At 34.3% G+C, this 18,954-nt stretch overlaps 2 protein-coding genes across 4 annotated transcripts; both read right to left on the reverse strand.

Annotated features, from left to right (window-relative positions):
• Nucleotides 1-650: 650 nt before the first annotated feature.
• Nucleotides 651-2,585, reverse strand: LOC105125943 (RING-H2 finger protein ATL63-like). The gene is made up of 2 exons (XM_011026622.1): nucleotides 1,461-2,585; nucleotides 651-1,327 (listed from the first exon to the last, which is right to left on the reverse strand). The coding sequence occupies exon 1, from the start codon at nucleotides 2,295-2,297 to the stop codon at nucleotides 1,515-1,517; it is 783 nt and encodes a 260-aa protein (XP_011024924.1). The 5' UTR covers nucleotides 2,298-2,585; the 3' UTR covers nucleotides 651-1,327; nucleotides 1,461-1,514.
• Nucleotides 2,586-3,384: 799 nt separating this feature from the next.
• On the reverse strand, nucleotides 3,385-16,887 carry LOC105125944 (6-phosphofructo-2-kinase/fructose-2,6-bisphosphatase-like). Of its 3 annotated transcripts, none has more exons than XM_011026624.1 (23): nucleotides 16,459-16,887; nucleotides 16,270-16,333; nucleotides 15,701-15,993; nucleotides 14,529-14,726; nucleotides 13,956-14,162; nucleotides 13,751-13,846; nucleotides 13,408-13,506; nucleotides 13,304-13,333; nucleotides 12,651-12,704; nucleotides 11,864-11,917; nucleotides 11,700-11,777; nucleotides 10,542-10,633; nucleotides 10,400-10,457; nucleotides 10,228-10,302; nucleotides 9,938-9,985; nucleotides 9,434-9,531; nucleotides 8,283-8,358; nucleotides 4,688-4,750; nucleotides 4,467-4,558; nucleotides 4,194-4,262; nucleotides 4,048-4,111; nucleotides 3,902-3,967; nucleotides 3,385-3,669 (listed from the first exon to the last, which is right to left on the reverse strand). In XM_011026624.1, the coding sequence occupies exons 1-23, from the start codon at nucleotides 16,648-16,650 to the stop codon at nucleotides 3,592-3,594; spliced, it is 2,244 nt and encodes a 747-aa protein (XP_011024926.1). In that variant the 5' UTR covers nucleotides 16,651-16,887; the 3' UTR covers nucleotides 3,385-3,591. The 3 variants fall into 3 exon arrangements, with proteins under 3 accessions (XP_011024926.1, XP_011024925.1, XP_011024928.1); XM_011026623.1 differs by having other exon boundaries at nucleotides 13,956-14,165; XM_011026626.1 differs by lacking the exons at nucleotides 3,385-3,669; nucleotides 3,902-3,967; nucleotides 4,048-4,111; nucleotides 4,194-4,262 and adding an exon at nucleotides 4,299-4,380 and having other exon boundaries at nucleotides 13,956-14,165.
• Nucleotides 16,888-18,954: the final 2,067 nt, after the last annotated feature.

Below are 18,954 nucleotides of genomic sequence, written 5' to 3' on the forward strand. Positions count from 1 at the left end.
ATTTTTTTACAAATAATACCAAAAAAATGAAAGAATGTCATTTTTTGTTCTATCCATGAATAAAATGTAAAGATAAGTAAGTAAACTATTCAAATTTTTATACCTAATACCCCATAAATAGATGTAATTGTATAAGAATTAAAAAAAAAATAAGGATGAAAATTAATTAAAAAAATCAAATTAAATCAAATTTTAAAATATAAAATATCTTTTAATAAATTATTCTCCGGTTAAAAATATCTTTTAATTTGTGATCTCTAGTTGTATTTTCCAATCTGAACGAGGGAAAAACGCGATAGAAAGATGACGAGATTTCTTGCCTGTATAAGGGCTTGTTTGCAAAATTGTTGTATCTGAGGACCCGAATGAACTTGTTCATTCGAGTGTAGTGAATTTGCAGGAGGAGACTGCGTGTTATTGCACCATTTCTATTAGAAGATTCATTAATGGTGCTGCGGCTCAAGGGATAAGGATATGAAAAAAGGGTGAGATTTGAAGTTAGAGATCGATCCATCAGGGATATTAACGAAATTGACGGATAGCCTGGATTTCCTTGGGATGCAATGCTAAGCTGCTGCTATAGCATAGGCTGCTCCAAAGTCTGAAATGGAAGGAAAAATACTTGTTGAAAATTGAAATTGTCTACACAATATCAGAAGGCTCGTATAATTCTTTTACTTTCTTTCTTCGTTTTTTTCCCTGCTATCGATGACGACAGATTATATATCCAATGTCTCTTAGTTAAACAACAAATTGAGCTGAGGTCTGAAATCTGGATGAGACAAATTGAAGCCAGAAGCTCTAATCAACGGAAAGCGTACACATCTCTGGTTTCTTGCGTTAGCCTTGACCTCTTGGATTTGTGAGCTAAACACCAACCAACTAGGGAGGCCTAGCTTGTACATCGCTCATATGTAGCCATTTGTTTAATGCAAGACTCCAAAACAGCAAGCAGAAACCATGGAAGACTTTACGAGAGAATTTGTCCTCTCTTACCTCTCCATATAGGCCCACCTCTTAATTGGTGATGGAAATAAGACCCACCTTTTCATTTACTCATCAGACATAATACGGATTTAGCCCCATGCATCAATTATGTGTCAGGGATACAGCCATGCTCCACACACAACTCCATAACCAGCTACAGCTCAGTCAAGATTCTTCCCTTGCGATGCCTTGTGCTAAGCATATGACTTTCAGATCATGGACAGATATGGTGCACGCCAGTTCTTTGATCAAACTACTGTTTCTTCAGCTAACAATGAGTGTGACCAATTTTAGAACTAACCCGTAAAAGGCCAAGATTATTGAGCTGTGTTTTCTTTACCTAGTGCAAGATTCAAGAGATGTTTAAGAAAGAGAATCAAGTGACAATCGATCAAATAGTTCAAGATTACATGACCCGACGAGTAATGGCAATCGAGATGAAAAAAAAAATTATATGATATATATCAACTTACAAAAGATCTATACAATGTGGAATGCAAATATTCTGCGTGAACATAGACAATCTCTCAAGCATCCAGCGCAGTCGCATTAATTGATGGGAATACCTTGCTTTCTGATCTATTCCTACACATTCTCTTCAAAGAAGAACTCAAAGACAAAGAAGTAGATGGTGATTCTGATAAACAATCACGATCTACCACAACATTTCCATTCTCATTCTCAGAATTTGAAAAATCAGTGACAATTTCCAATCTAGAAGCCCCACCGTCACTCAAGCCCCTCTCATCTGTTGACTCCCTACTCACCTCCGTGGACTTGAGATCATCAATAGCAATGTCATTGTCATCACCCACAGCAGGAGCTCTACAAACAGGACAATTAGAGTGAGAATTCAGCCACATATCAATACACTCAACATGAAACCCATGACCACACTTTATCAAGCTCTTGCCAACCTCATTTTCCTCAAAGGGACTTAAGCAAATGACACACTCTAAGCCTTGTTTACACTCTTCTGCTTTGTAAACAAACAATGGAATTGAAGAAATGACTGATCCATCAAGACCCTTTGAAGGGGAAGTAGAGAAAGTAGTGTCAACAGTGAAATTATGGAAATGGTGGAATCTTGAAGCACGCAGAACGTGAGACACAGACACAGAACTTGATCTTCTTCTATGGCGAGCTTGTGCCAAGAACCACTTGGCATAGATGTGGAGAAGCAACACAAAGAGGATTACTAAAAGAAGGGATATAACTGCAGCAAGCATTATGTTGCTGTCATACGAAGATATGTTGTTGATGAGATGACTCATTGGATTGTGCTCTGGTGATTCGATAGCACTCGGCATTGCTTTGTTTTTTGGGGTTTAAAGAGAGAGATGTCTGTAGAAGAGAAAAGGTTGAGGATATATATTTATTACACATGAACAGAACAGTATAGGATGATCTTTTTTGTAGACAACTAGGTACCAATGGAATCTGCTACCACCACCACTTCAATATGGGGATTAAATATATAAAGAAGACATCAACGTGAAAATGAAGTCGTTGATTGAGGATTAGATTACGGGCAATGTGTTCTGGAACACTTGCGTGTATTAGTTAGCAATAAAACAAGAGCGTGTCTAATGTCTATAGTGTACTTAGAAGTCAAAAAGAATCCCTCTATCCAAGGAGCTAATGGGAGTCATGCATAGGAAAGAAGAGAAGAAAGTCGAAATGGAGGACTCGTGAAGGCGACGGCAGAAGAGGTTGGGGTTATTGGCTTCATGTGGCTATTTTAATTGTTTAATAGGGAGGCAGGGATCCCAAGATGAAAAAAGAGATCTAATATCTCTACTATGCCATCCTTTTCATGTCTTTCTTGTTGACTTGGTAGGGGCCTAACTGGTCTTGGGCATCAAATTTTGTGTTCGGGGGTCCCACCGCTGCTTCACCACTACCAGTCAGCACCTCCCTTTTCTCTGCATGTTTCCGGGCTAGATATCAATTTCAGCGTTGGGTAGAGGCTCGTGACGCCTGACCTGTCTCGGAGGCAATGGCCAATTACCTGTGACAAGCTAAGGCTCCTACTCATAGTTTGACTATTAACATCAGATCCAAAAGTCAGCAACTCGACATCCTGCAACGGCACTCAACCAACGGCCAGAAATCCAGCGATGATTTAGAACTAAAACGGCGTTCGCAGGGACGCAGAGCAGCCAACCTGTTGCGAACCATTTGCAAGGAAGTGCTGCGCCCATTGGCATGTATGACTGAGGGGCAGTGCTTTCACAATAATCTTGGATTAGGGTGTAAGGAATTTAAAAAATAATCGGATTCGTCCTCGAAATACGCTTAATTTGGACAGTGAAATATTTAGAAAGCGGATCACTAGAATGTGCTCAAGTGTTTTGCACCTAAAACAGTCGAGTTCCAGAATAACAAAACCAATGCAGCTCAAACTTTGTTGTAAGCATTGAAATTTGAAAGGAAGGCCATTATTGATTACGCAATAAGAATTTTATCGTCCGAGTGGTGATTATTCTAGATACACTCGTTGTGTTTATGCTTATGATGCGTCTCGTCAATGAATGGAGAGCACGTGAAAGTAAAAATGCATTGAGTTAGTGTAAAAAGTCCCAAAAACTTTCTTCAGGCATTTCAGTCCATGAGCTTGTATCTTTTTTCCTGGACTCCAGTAACTCCCATTTGTATCTCTATTATTGTATGAAGCGGCACCTGAAAGTCGAATACAAGCAACCTGTTAGAATGCGTAAACAATTCGTTCTAGAAGCCCGCAAATCACTTTACAAGCATCAGGCCAGCCTTCTAATAACAGGGCATCACTCGATGTGCCAGGAAGAATAATTAATCCCCTGATTCATATAAACATGTTCATCCTAAGCTACTTACCATCAATTTCATTACAAAAAAAAAAAAAAAGTACGAGTTCTGAATTATTAGGAATTACCTCGATATGTGGAATTTCTTTTAAAGGCCTATCAGCAAAATATGCATATAATGCTCTCAATACAGCCTGCACAAATAAAGCAATAAGAGATTAGCTTGATAACCCAAAGCATCGGGATATTCAAGATCGCATGTTTAATGTATAACCTGGTGAGAAATGACTACAACGGGTGCCCGTTGTCTTTCCAGTTCAATAATTACAGGCTCTAGCCTGCATTAATGTGGAAATTAGTTTTTACTAGACAAGGAATATGAAGTATCAAAGGTTCTAGTTAAAGCTGCAAAATGCAAACCTTTGGATGACATCAAGATAAGATTCTCCACGAGGGTATCGATACCTCAGCTTGTCCTTCTTGCGTGCCCTGCTCAAAGGGATACAAGCATCAGGCCTCAGGGAAGCAACTAATAATGTCCGAGCGCATGAGAAAAATACAAACGTGTTGTTTTAAGACAACTTCAACTGATCACCATAGGAGTTTACTAGAAGAAAACAAATTATTAAGGTGAGAATGTAAAGCAATGGGAGGGAGGGGACAGAGAAAGAGACAGTATGAGAAGAAACATACTCATATTCCTCAGGCATGTTCTTCTTGATCTCTTCGTATGTCATTCCATCACATACTCCAGCATTTATCTCATCAAGGGCACGCCATTGGATCTATCAAAATGACAAATTGTGAACTTTTCTACAATGAATTCCAATGTCTATCAACTACCCAACAAAATCAGCCAAAGTAAATCACAATTCTGAATGACCAACTAGTGTTCTGAGGGGGTTCACACTGACCTTGGGAAATCCAGGGATAGGACTTGCTGTTATAATTGTTCTCTGAAGTGTGCTGGTCCAAATCTAGACCACAGCAAAATCAGAACAATGGTCATAAGAATTCATATGGCTCATTCTAAACACACTCTACTTGACAGAATTTCCATGGAATAAATTAAATAATTAAAAGTGAAATCAGTTTTCCAACTTCCCAAAGCTAAAAAGAGAAGAAGAAAAAGGACTAAATTGTAAAGAAACTGTAGCAAGTTGCAGAGAGTCACAACTAGAATGATAAAAACAGCAGGCAATCATGATAAGTTGAACTTGGACTACAAACTAGAACCCTGGTGTGCTCATTGACACAAACATCAAAGCATTAAGAAAAGAAAAGACCAAACTTGAACTGATATTCAAAGGGATAAACAAATTAATCATCGTTCCTACTTCCCAAATAAAAGAAAAGAAAAGGGAAAGGAAGATAGAAGAAGAAGAGCTAAATTGTGAAGAAACTGTAATGAGTTGCAAGTTGCATGATAAAAATAATAGGTGATGTAGAACAATTATCCCAAGAATTTAATTTTCAGTTGACAAGGTCAAGCCTAAAAAGAAGTCCACAAAGAAATCTGAAAACATTTGATATAAAGCCTGAATTTAATTATTTTCCTAGTGAATTTTGAAGTTTAATTATTTGTTTCCTGCTTAACTTAGAAATTTTAATTTAATTAGTATTTTACTTTTAGGAATCTTAATGCTAAATAGATTCTATTAATTAAGTTTTAATTAGAAATCAGTTTCTATAAAAGATTTTAGAACTAATATAATTAGGGATGTCTAGTTTATTTAATGGAGATCAATATTATTATTTAGACTTGTTAAAGAACCAACTCAATCCAAATTTATATTATTCTCTAACACACCCCTTCAAGCAAAAGCTCTTTGAACTTAAAACTTGCACAGACTCACATTACCTTATGCTTAATTTTTATCAAACAAATGGGAATGGTGATATTCGAACTTGAGACCACTTGGTCATCAAGGCTCTAATACCATATCAAAGAACCAACTCAACCCAATAGTTTAAGTTGTTAGGTGAGGTCCCAAGATATAATTTATATTATTATCTAATAAGACTCGATAAAAGTACCAGAGAATTTTCTATAGATTTCTCTTCATTTATAATCTGTAACCCTAGAGCTTGAAAACTCTAATTTTATCTTAATATACATTGTGTCATGTGGTATTAGCGCGAGTCAACATCTAAATCAATGGCGAATCGTGAAGAGAATTATGGAGTGACAACCATTTCTGTGAAGGTGATTAGGGGGTGTAGGCTATTTAGGATCAACTAGATCGCCATTTAGTAGTGATAACAGCCTTAGAGGGGCAAATGCAAACTAGATTTAGCGACATCAATACCATAGTTTATGACCTTACAACCAGGCTTGAAGCACTAAGGTTGCGTGCAAGCATGAACTAAGAAAGAAGGGAGGCACACAATGGGGATGACATCCGCAGCCAACCTGTCATTGAACCAGTTCATGCAAATCCCCGTGGTTGGTATGACCATGAGTATTCATTTGATAAGAAATATCTATTTTGGTTGATAGAAGGCACAAACGAGAATTGCAAAGAGAAAAAGAACATGTTTAAAGACTTATCTCGAGGCCGACTTGACCTTAGACTTGTTCCTTAAATTCCATCTATATAACCACTTTTTTATATATAACCACTTGTTTATATGAAGGGTGTTGATGAAGATGAACTTGATGGAAGTCATGGGACCTTATCAGATCAAAACAAACAACCACAACCTGAGAGACATAAATCGATCAACATGATTGAATGTCAAAACAAGCGAGAACCTTTCAATGATGAGGATGTTCTATACAAACCTGATGGAGATTATGAAGAAGATTTATATGATGATGAAGATCTTGCAAACAATGACATGGAGGACTCGGTAATTTTTGACAAATCTCTAGAGATATCATGGAAGATTATTTTGGTGTTCCTTTAAATACAACAATTGAAGTATTGAAGGACATAAATAATGATGAACTCGAGTTTAAACAAAAAAATATGAGTGAACCAAAAGAGGACTTCATAGGAACAAAAGTTATATCATATATAGATTTTTTATTGTTATTATACATGCACAATAAATTAATTTTTTATGTTTGTTATAGGTTGTAAATAACACATAATTAGGAAGTAATGTAGAGCCTAATTGTAGGGATTCTAATTAGTCTACTTTCCTATATAAGTTTCATATCTTGTATATAAGGGATAGATTGATCAATGTAAAAGTAAGAGAGAATATTTGTTTTCTTCTTCTATGTTTTCAATGTTCACAGGTTAAGGACATGTTACTTCATGAATAAGCTAGCTACAATATTATATTTCAAGTATTTGTTTCTTTGGGGCAAAAGAATTCAATTTTTGACAAATAACTCAAGGACGAGTTTGTCTCAAGTAGCAAGTTTGTCTCAAGTAGCAGAGACTAACATAGAACAATTATCTCAAGAGTTTATGGACTAGATCGACAAGGTTAAACTTGAAAAGAAGTCTGCAAAGAAACCTGAAAGCATCTCATATGAAGTTTGAAGTTATTGTTTTCTTGATTTAATTATTTTCCTAGTTAATTTTGAATTTTAATTATTTGTTTCCTACTTAACTTAAAACTTTTAATGTAATTAGTATTTTACTATTTAAGAATTCTAATACTAGGTGGATTATATTAATTAGGTAAGTTTTAATTAGAAATCATTTCCTATAAAGGATTTTTAATACTAATATAAATAGGGATGTCTAGCTTGTTTTATAAAGAAGAAGACTATTATTTAGATTCAATAAAAATACCAAAGAATTTTCTCTAGATTTCTCTATAGTTTGGTCTATAACCTTAGAACTTCGGAACCATGGTTTTATCTTCGCTATACGCTGTGTGACACAGGCAAATTATATTAAATTGAACATCGACTAACAGCTAGAATCCTTCTCATTGACACAAAACATCAAAGCATTAAGAAAAGAAAACACCAACCTTAAATGTAAAACCTATTAAAATACCACTTTTTTTTATCTTTATGTTCTGGAAAAACTTCTTGAGCTGATCTTCAAAGGAACCAAATAAATAAATTATAAGTGAAATCATTGTTCCTACTTTCCAAAGAAAACAAAAATAAGAGCTACAAAGTGAAGAAACTATGATGAGATGCAGACAGTCACACTAGCATGATAAAAATAGTAGCAATTCTGTTAAACTGAACTAGAAGCATGGTGTTCTCATTGACACAAAACATCAAAGCATCATGAAAAGAAAAGGCCAATCTTAAATGAAAATGCTATTAAAAACCCACCTTTCTATCTTTAAAAAATTATTGTGGTTAGCAGCACAATGGTGTTGCTACAAAAGCTTCCAAAAATCTGATTGTGTAATATCTGAATTCTTTGATTTATAATTGCTAGAAGACATATCGCACATAACTTCACTACTTAAAGTGAAAAAAGTTAGGACAGTTGCAGGAGCACCTCATATATAAAAAAAGGTTTTCAAAGATACACTCAGAATAGATGTGGACACAAAAGGTTTATCATTAGGATTGATGGGGCTTACAGATGCTGCCTTTTCAGATTTCAGTCGTTTCTCGACAAAGTTAGTGAGCTTCTTTGCATAAATTTCTCCAGCATCACTGCAGAAACAGATTATAGTGCATTCCAGTAATGAGTAGGGTAAATCAAATCTCAAAGAAGAACCAAGGTTTGCAGAAAATGAGAATGTGTCAAAAAGAGAGATTAGAAGCTGAAGGAAACATGTCAGCATGGAGAATTAAACCAAAATAAAAATGAAACCACAATTGGCAGTAGACATGGAGGGAAGATTGATTGAAGATAGAAAGACTAGATAATGTGGCATTATAATTGACACACATCAAGGCATCTCACTGCTCTTGGACATTGGTGGGACTATTTCTAGGTTATGACAAATCTCATCTTTGGATTGATTTTGAAAAACAGATGTGAATATTGAAGGGGGGAAAAGTGGGGGGAAAAGCCTTCAAAATTTAAAAACATAAAGAACTTATCAGCATCGGTATCAAGTTTTTGAGGACTTCAATAAAAAAAACAAAAAAAAAAAAAAAGATAAAGAAAAGGGTAAGAATATACCATGCATAATTAATAGTTATTATAAGTGGGTATGTATAGATACAAAGTGATTTATATTTGGTCTCTCAGGTGCGTATCAATTATAACATTGCTAACAAGAGTGCTATGAAAGCCAGTCAGCTTCCATGCTCAGCAGTTTTGCTCCTCTCTTAATCATAAAAGATTTACGTTCAAACACTATTGGGTAAAAGAGAGATGCTGATCTTCACTGCAATACTGTAAGCAGCAAGAAGCCAACATGGCTTCCATGGAGAATATTACAAACTTCAGCAAAGCCTTCAAGACTGCTGAAGAGGTCAATTTAAAGAGCTTTATGTTAAAGTCTGCAGATTATCCCTTCAAGGAGAGCTAGTTTCACACAACAGAAAGGAAATGATGCCAAACACTATCTGCAAATATCCCCATCATACTTTACAAAAAATAATACTCTTTTTGGCATCTGTGCTAATATAGTGAAACACAGTAGCAGTGCAATGAACACAAGATCGAGAATAGAGTCATACCTTACAGGTCATCCAAGATTAAAGCTAATTTGACAAAATATAACATTTACAACAAATTCAAACTATACCAGAAAATTAATAAATCGTGAACCACTACCTCAATACAGTATCACCACCAATTCTACCTCTAACATTATCCCGACTCTCTCCATGCCTGGTAAGTAATATTGGGCGTGGTGTAAGGTGTGTATTCACCTGCATCACATTAACAGAAGTTCTTGGTTTGAGTGAAAAGAATGACATTCAAATCAGCAAGATCATAGCAGTGGAAGAGATTGTCACAATAATGGTCAATCATGTTTCATCACTTAAGGCATCTTAGTTTCTTTTTGTTTATTTAAGCCATTGCTTACAACTCAAGCAAAGACCATGTTCTTGCTCCACATAGAAGTGTATGAAAATCTCTGAACAAATATTCTCTTGAGACTACAATTTATTTTCAACAAACATGGTAGTTAAGATTCAACAGAAACTTGAGTATCACTAGCGCCAGCAGAGATGATAACAGAATTTCAAAATTAGAAACGAGAAGTGGCCCAGCAGAACATTTTCTATAATCTGCTAAGAAATAATTGATCCAAGATATGGCAGGACAACTTACCAAGAAAAAAACAATTCGCCCAGGCAGGTAGCCACTGATATTGTTAACCTGAATGTATGAAACCAAGTTGTATTATAGAATAATCACATAGAACATAGTAAGTTCAAAGACAAGGTCCTTTATTATATACAGGGTTCATGAAAAAAAGTTGAATTATCCAAGGTACCATATAGAACAAAATGGCACTATCAATTTACATCCTTTGCTGCCTATAACTGAATTCAGGAAAAAAAAATCTCTGAACAATTAAATTAAGGGGAAGAAGGGGAAAGAAAAAGGTGTGCTTTTACTTGTATTTGTCCACCATGTCCACTGGCCATATCAATCATTTTGATATAAGACCCTTCTTCTACTGTCTCATAAACCTGGTAAATAAAAGTGAATTTTAACCTAAAGTTGAAATTCCTCATTGGTAGTGACCAAATCTCAAAAGGAGAAGATATTAGAAGCACATGAAACTACCTTTTCATAATTGGCTAGCCGACTTTTGAAGTCCTGCAATCCAGCTTTGAAATCTGGCCTGGAAAATAACACCAAGGCCTACATAGTAAGTACCCATGTCCATCACATATAAGAAGCCGGTGATTTTAGATAGTAACCATACTGTTCTGCGTAGTCAGGGCTTTGTTGAATTTTGAGACGTATATTTCTTTCAATTATGCGTTCATCATTGCACAGTGTCTCCAAGAAAATAATCTGCAGTAAAAAGAGAACAAATGTCAAAAGAGTTTGGGACTACTCATCGCATCTTGGTTGTATCCCACCTTCCAGTCAAATTTCGTTCTCGGTGACCACCAACAAGAGTTATTAAGGGGAACTTTTAGCAATTTGAAAATAAAGGAAATTCTTCGGGGAAAAAAGAAGCGAAAGAATAAGAAAGTCTTCTTTTTAGGGTGGTGTTATTCTCACTCCATAGTTTGCTATTCCCAATCCATATTTATTGCAAAATATATTGATAGACTACATTAACCTTTGTTTTTAGTAAAACTATGAAATGTCTTTTCTATTTTTTGTTTTCACATAATCAAGATTTTACTGAAATATTACTTTCTAATTATAAAAATTAAAATTGAATTAAAAAAAAGAAGTAAATAAAATTTTAAGTTCTTAAAATTTTAATTACTCTATTAAATTTTTTGAAATAAATGTTTTATTGATGGATGATGTCTAGGAGGAAAAAATGAAGCATGACCAAAATACAATTTCCAAAAAAATAAATTTGGTGGAGTAATGATAAAAAAAAAAAAAGGGAAAAAAGAAAGAAAGTAAAGTACGAATATCATAATTACAAAAGGAAAGAATTTGTACTTTTAGCTATATTTTCTAGATATAAATATAAACCAACATTTAATATCATCATTTGTGAAAAATAAAATTAAGGTTTTTTTATCCGAGTAATACAAATAGATTATGGAGTGAGAATAATATTATCCTTCTTTTAAGATATCGACTGTGCAGTTAAAAGATGAAGACATACTAGGCACTATAACACTTCCAAATTTAGCATCTTACTCTTAAGCTTGGAGAATAATATCATAACAAGATAAATAGCACGCTTGGGAATTATATGTGAAATTCAGTTTCTTGAGACAGAGAGATTTGGAAAAGGAAATAAAAATAACATAGGCAGCCAAAGTGCATATCACTTCAAGGTGAAACACATTAAAAGTACACATCCCAAAAGGATGTTCTTCACCTAAAAATTATATTAGTATATTACTGGTGAAATTGAAGACCTTTTGCAATGATATGGTCTTAGTACCTTGCACTTTCCTTCAGCCATTTTCATCAGCATATTCCTTCTTTTCCTGTTACTGTTTGTGGCATCAAATATCCCTACCTACAAGGAAATTAAAATGAACCAAACTAAAGGATTAGGAAAGTTCCACGGAAATGTCACTAATATCTGAATATATGATAGTGTACCTGGCCACCTTCTTCCATCCAGGAAATCATATCATCCATTGCCAGTGCTGCTACCTAGTAGCACGCGATACATTAAAACTATTTGCAAAGGAGAAGGTTAATATGGTGTTATCATTCCCAACCATGTAAGAAAAAATAATAGTTCAGAAGTAACAGCATATTTTGAGGGACACGGCAATATATCTGGGAGGCTTTACTACTAATTATTATTCGGGTTACTTTATTCATCCAGGATTGTATCTGGAACGAGCCAAATTGCTGAACCAGCTAAAAGGTCAGATCCTGCAACATGCTTACTCAGTTCCACTCTTTATTCTCACTGCACAGTAATTGCTTTCCTTTTATTACCTACTTTAATTTCACTTTATTAATGACCAATAGCCAACAAATCTTTAAGAGTTGAAAATCCAAATGAACAAGATCTTGAGATCTCAATGACTCGAGGATACTTCAAATAAATAATAATAACTGTAATAAAGCAATTTGATTCAGATGTTATCACGCAGAACTTGTAAGATTTTAAGAAATTAATGCCTTACAATTTACAACTTTTAGAAATCAATAAATCTTCCATCACTATATCCAGATGAGAAATTGAGCAGCAACCCATATTTTAAACCAGAAACTGAATTAGTCCAACCAAATAATTGATTTGCTCACTCATAGAGACAGTTTCACAAGTTCCATCAGTCCAACAGACCGCCAAAAAACACAAAACAGTCTCAGGATGAAAGAAAAAATGCTTTTGTGGTCTACGAAATACTAACACTTATTTAATAGATATTACCTCATTCCGTGCCTCCATTCCTTCAGGGTTGTCGGCTCGGAAAAAGTCAGCAGACTGCATCCACAAGAATCATCAAGAAAAAAAAAACAAAATAAATGCAGCCAGAGCATAGCATGAGTGCAATAAATAGTACAAGAATACAATAAAAAAAATTTCTGGATCAATTTCTTTTCTATATGCATATCTAAAATAACCATTGAATTTTGCACTTCGTCCTGTAATCTCCTTCACATTATACTGTGATAACAGACATAATATAATACAGCAGATTTGAATGCTCAACAAATCTTGAAATCACATTAAAGTTTAAGTTTTTACTAGCATTAATATTAAAAAAAAATGGATTTTAATTATTCAATTATTGAAATTCAGCCACATGACTGACAAGCAACGAAATATTACAAGACTGTAGCTTTAGCTAATATAGCTGTAGGAAGCACCACAATGATATTCCATGGAAAAGACTAAAGAGTTTTTTCAATTAACATAAGGGAGAGACACACAAACAAGAAAATCACTGTATGTCTATGAACTGTACAGCATTAATCATTGTTTCATGAAAACAAACAATGCAGAACAATTCCTTTATCATTAAAAAATAAATCATTAAACGACTAATATAACCAAAGAAACCTATAAAGGCCTATGCATACCTGATTAGATCCATGCTTAAGGCGCCGATACTGTTACAGCCAAATACAGTATTATATTACGCTTCAGCTTTTCAAATGTAATAGTCAAAGGATGTATGACAGACCTTTCCAACATTAAAGTGCTTGGTATCATGACCCAACCAACGAAGATATCTTGTAAGTTTAGCTGCAGTAAAAGTTTTGCCTCGAGCAGGTAAACCAACCTACAATCCAAGCAATAGTTAGAATTTTTAATTATCAACAGTGCTCATGGATTAGTTTTTGAACTATGAAAAATGAAAGTATATAAACAAGCACTAAGTAAATTCCAGCATCCAACTTTCAAGTTATTTGTAGAATTTGGTACCAAATCTAACCTATAAATCTTTACAATTGAACTGAGAGGGAAAGTAGAACGATAATAAATATTATCACCAGTTCTGACCACTAACTTATGCAGATACATACCAGAACAATCGCCAAATGTCTATCCTCCTTTGGTCCAAGCATCTGATCGGCCACAGCTGCAGCTGCCACAGCTCCAGCAGCTGCTGGCATTGAGTTCTGAGAATATAAGGAACACAGCATAAAACAATGATGCAAAACCACCTCTACATACAGAAAATAATTAAGCTTGCAAGATTTCCTACAGTGAGAAATATTTGGTACAAACCTTGGTTTCGGTGTCCAGTTTGAGACCAGAAGAAAATGCGCCAGAACTTGATGATTTAACTAGCCTAGGAGATCCAACACCCCTATCCACAAAGAGTCCCCTGTGACCATCTTGCTTTTGCAGAGATGAAAATGTCCCCACTGATTTTGATTCGACCATCCCAGAGCCAGAATAAATTTTGGATGGATCTGGGATAACAACCTCCATCTGCTATTTGAACATTTGTAAAATGCATCAGAACTGGAATAACATAATGACAAGGAGAAACGATGCATCTAGCAGCCATCCATCATATGATAATGCCCTATCTTAAAAGGTAGCATCAAACTGCTCCTTGACCAACTGGAATGAACCTAAGTATTCTAACAATAGCACATGCTAAAATATGAAGTTCAGGCATGACAAAGCTGAAGTCATCAAATTGTCCTCCTAATTGGAGAGACATTGAATTTTATGAGCAGGCAAATGATAGAAGATTAAAAAGAACATCCTCATATTTCAGGTAGACTTAAATTTTTGTAGGCCATGATGAAAATTAACTGTATATCTGCAGGATAGGTTACCAAGATAAACCTTAATAGTTGCAGGTCGATCCGCAGAAACAACACTATCCTTGTAGGAAAATGAAGCATTGCCTGGGCCATCAACATTGGAAAACCTAGGATTCTCTGCATTGTTAGCTGCATACACCAATGCAGAGTTTGCAGAAGTTGATGGAGCTGGGACAACATAATGTTCAAGATCAAGCTCCAAGCTAGCCGAAGAGCCGTTCTGAAAAAAAAAATGGAAGAATATTTTTTTTAGCATGCACAAGTTTTTAGATTGAAAAGGATCATGACACTAAGGCTAAGTTTGTTATTGAGGCCAAAAGCCAACCGCATGGTTGGCCGCAATAACACGCAGGCTCTAACAGTCCACCCAGTAAAAAAAGATGGAAATTAAATGTTTCAACAAAGAAGTCCACAGTTGCATGTCATTTAAAAAATCTCTCAATTGGACGTGGAGTAGGTTTTTAAAAAAAACATATAACAGCATCATGCAAGTGGGAAAAGAAAAGATAAAGCAGCCTAGTTAGAGAAACTTGAATCAGAGGACAACAATAAAAAATTACCACAGCAAGCTCCAATACCAATTTAAGCAACCAACTTGAAAATTTGAGCTAGTTGGTGGAGCAGCTCACATAGTCAACAAGGTCACAACAAAATTTACACTTGAGATCCATATAAAGTTTGCTCAGTGAACCCCCCCGCCCAGCACTCACATCTAAATATATGAAAACAAAACTTAAGAAAACACACTCGATGACAATGATAACAAATGAACTGAGCCCAAAAATAGGGCCTAGCCCATAGGTAACCAATAATAGCAATCAAAGAACAGTGATATCCAATTCTAATCAACTGTGATTTGACAAGAACAATAGTGGATGGGCTATAGCCCAAAAACAGCCTCGCTGAGAAAACAACATCATAAACAAAATGATGATAAACATTAGAGTATCGCACCTAAAACTTTAGCTCACAGGTCAAGGAGCAATAGAGCATAAACTTTTAGATAGTAAATTCATGATAAATGAAATGCTTGCGGCTCAGCAATCGTTAGGCACATACAAATGATAAGAATATAAAGAAACATATTAATTAAAACCTTTTTCTTCTCACTCTTGGTACATAAAAGAAATGAAATCTCACAAAGATAAAAATAAGATATTATGCAGCACATAGCAACAGGAAAAGAAGATGCACCTCAGCTCCTGCCACTGGCGTGGAATTGATGCTGACATCAGGAATTCCACGAACAGTTGAAGGCTGGAGATTCTCCTGATAAGCTCTCCAACTTGCCGCAAGATCAAAAGGTGAAACTCTGTCAGCTTTAATAAACACCCTACACTCCAGAATCTCATCACCATTCTTGAATACCGCCAGCCTTGATTCCCCTTGCAATGTACCCCCAGTGAGCAGCCGGTTTGGACCCTCCTCGTCCACACAAGGGGCATTACTGTACTTTGGCTTCAACAGGAATTTGAAATCCAAAGTTTCTAAAATTCAAAGCATAATTAACCAATAAAAGAAAAGGTTACTCAGAAGAAACCTACAAAATTATAATAATGAATAACTGAGCCTTATAGTGTTTACTGTTTGATTGAAATCTGAAAACTAGTTTTTATGTTTCTCTTAAGCAAGAAATGGAGGCAAATTACTCCTCAAATTAACAAACAAATCCTAAAAAATCATTTTCTCTTCTCTAAATTTCTCAGCAGCCAAACAAAAGTTACCAGAAAAAAAAAAAACGTACAAAAAAATGAATTAGTTACCGTGATTAGGTGGAACGACAAAGCTTAATTCCCACATTGAAGCCGATTCACGTTCCATGGAAAGCTAAGTTAGAAACATGAACAAAAGCAAATGAGAGGTTAAGAAACTAAATGCAACTGAATTAAATTTTAAGTTAAACATTTAAAAAAATAAATAAAATAAATTAATAAATAATAAATAGGTATTACAGCTTTAGAAGAATCCCAAGAGCCAACAAGAGGCACGGAACCGTAGACATGAGGGATAAGTTCGCCCTTAAGTTTAAAATTCTCCATTTTAAGAGAAACATAAAGCTGACCTCCCGCATGGTCTAGATTTTCTTCTCCTTCTTCGCTTCCGTGGGAGCTGCCGTCTGCGTCCTTCGACAATCCAGTTCCCATTGCTGGCCACTCCAATGCTTCTCAGGTCTGTTGATTTTGGAGATAGATAGAGAGAGTTATCATAGTGCGTTTCAAGCAAGTGGTTGTGCGTGAGTGGATTTTTTTCGGGATAATGGGGAATAAAAAAGAGAGAGGGTCTAGAGAATAAGAGATGGGGATGAAAATGATTTTTTTTCGCTGGGTTTTGTGCGGTTGGATTTGTTTGTAGAGTGTAACAGAAAGGGACGAGAGGGGGGAGAGGGGAGAGTTGGGGATGGTTTGTTCGATTTATGTATATGTTGAAATTGGAGGGGCCAGCGCTGATGCTTGGTGGTCCAACTTGCAGGGCACGGGCGGGCGATACTACTTTCATCTCACTCCAAGAACTTTTTGGGAATACAGTTGCACCGTTTCTAAAAAAATTTAATATTTAATTTAAATATTAAATTTTTTATATATTTTAAATTATTTTAAAACGTTAATTTTAAGAATAAATTTTAAAAAATAAAAAAAATATTATTTTAATATATTTTAATATAAAAAATACTTTAAAAATAATCATAATCATATTTTCAAACAGATTAATTTATTTTTAAATTTATCATCACCCTACTCATATTTTTTTATAAAAAATTATTTTTAAATTAAAAATTTTATATTTTTAAATTATTTTAATACATGAATATCAAAAATAAAATTTAAAAAATAAAAAAATATATTATGTTAATACATTTCAAAACAATAAATATTTACAAAAAAACAATATTTATCATGATACAAAATCTCAGCAATAAAGTTGGCTTATTTTGAATATTTCTTTTAAGTTAAATTGATATATCAAGACATGATATGATTGGTAATCTAAAACAAAATTTAAGAATTATTTATTTGTTTCACTTAAATATTTTTTATAAAATACTTTATATGCAAAAAAAAATTAATATTTGATTTCAAAAATATTTTTTCATGCAAATATTTTTTAATGATAATGATAAAATGATAGAGATTATGAAAATAATATTTAAAAAAAAATGATAAAAAAAAGTAATTATTATGATAGTTAAAAATATAATAGTAAAACAATAACAGTAACAATAAAAATTTATTATAATAATAAAAAAAATATTATATACAATGATAGCGATAAAAGAATTGGTGATAAAAATAGTAATGATAAAAAAAAAAATAATGATTAGTGAAATAATTAGATAATATTGTAGTTAAAAAATATTTTTAATAGATAAATAAAAAAATTTTAAAAATATTTCCCTGTAAAGACTTTGACATGAAACAAAGACTCCCTTAATATACTATGCGAGACAATCCAAAAGCACTTTTATTATATTATTTGAAACTATACTCTAAACTATTATTCTAACTAGATATTTTATTAAGTCAAAACCCACAATCACATCTCAGCTGCTAAGCAAAGTGGTTCCTAGAGATTGAATTATAACTATATAATTGTTTAAACGGAGATAACAAATAATATATACAATAAAAAAATAGAAAATCTATAAATCTTTTAAAATGGATCTTCTAAAAAGAAAGCTACCTCTGCATCTCTCTTTTATTTTTTTATTTTCATTCGGATAGCTATTGACTGGTATTCCAAAACAAATTACTATCTCAAGTTAATAATGGCATAATTTATCACGCTGATATGCAAACTAGTGGTAGTTATTTTAGTTTTATTTTTTTAAAAAAAAAATTGATAGTTATTTTTTTTGTATAAAAACCCCAAAACCGTAGATTTCAATGGCAAAATCAGCGGTTTGGATTTCATTAGACATGGCAGGGAGACAAACCTTGACTCGTTATGAGAATTAGAACAAGCAAACAAGCCTCAATTTTCACAGTGGATCCGTTTCGAAACCCAATTCTATTGACCCAGACCGAATAAAGTGAGGTTTTGTGTATAAAAACTCCGAGAAGGGCCGAACCCCTTCGCGAGCTTGCAACTTGCATGTCCAGGCATTGGAGAAGCAGAAGGGTTTCTCTCTCGCTCCATTTGCTACAATGAGAGCCAAGGTGATCCAATCTCTCATTTCTAGAAAACACGAATCATGAAAAGCCTGTTTAATTAAAAGATTCGAGAATGATTAATTGGTAATGTTACCTGTCTTTGCAATGGAAGAAAAAGCGAACGAGGAGGTTGAAGAGAGAACGTCTAAAGATGAGGCAAAGATCCAAGTAGTTGCAGTTTTAGCTCGCCAAGGCATTAATTAATCTTCGATGCTACTTCCATTGTGAACCATTTTGTATTATGTTGAATCACTTGATGATGCTTCGGAAATTAATGGGTTTTTTCTTTTCTTTTCTTGT

This window comes from Populus euphratica, unplaced genomic scaffold (genome assembly GCF_000495115.2).
Source record: "Populus euphratica unplaced genomic scaffold, PopEup_1.0 scaffold44.1, whole genome shotgun sequence".
In the NCBI taxonomy this organism is placed as follows: domain Eukaryota; kingdom Viridiplantae; phylum Streptophyta; class Magnoliopsida; order Malpighiales; family Salicaceae; genus Populus; species Populus euphratica.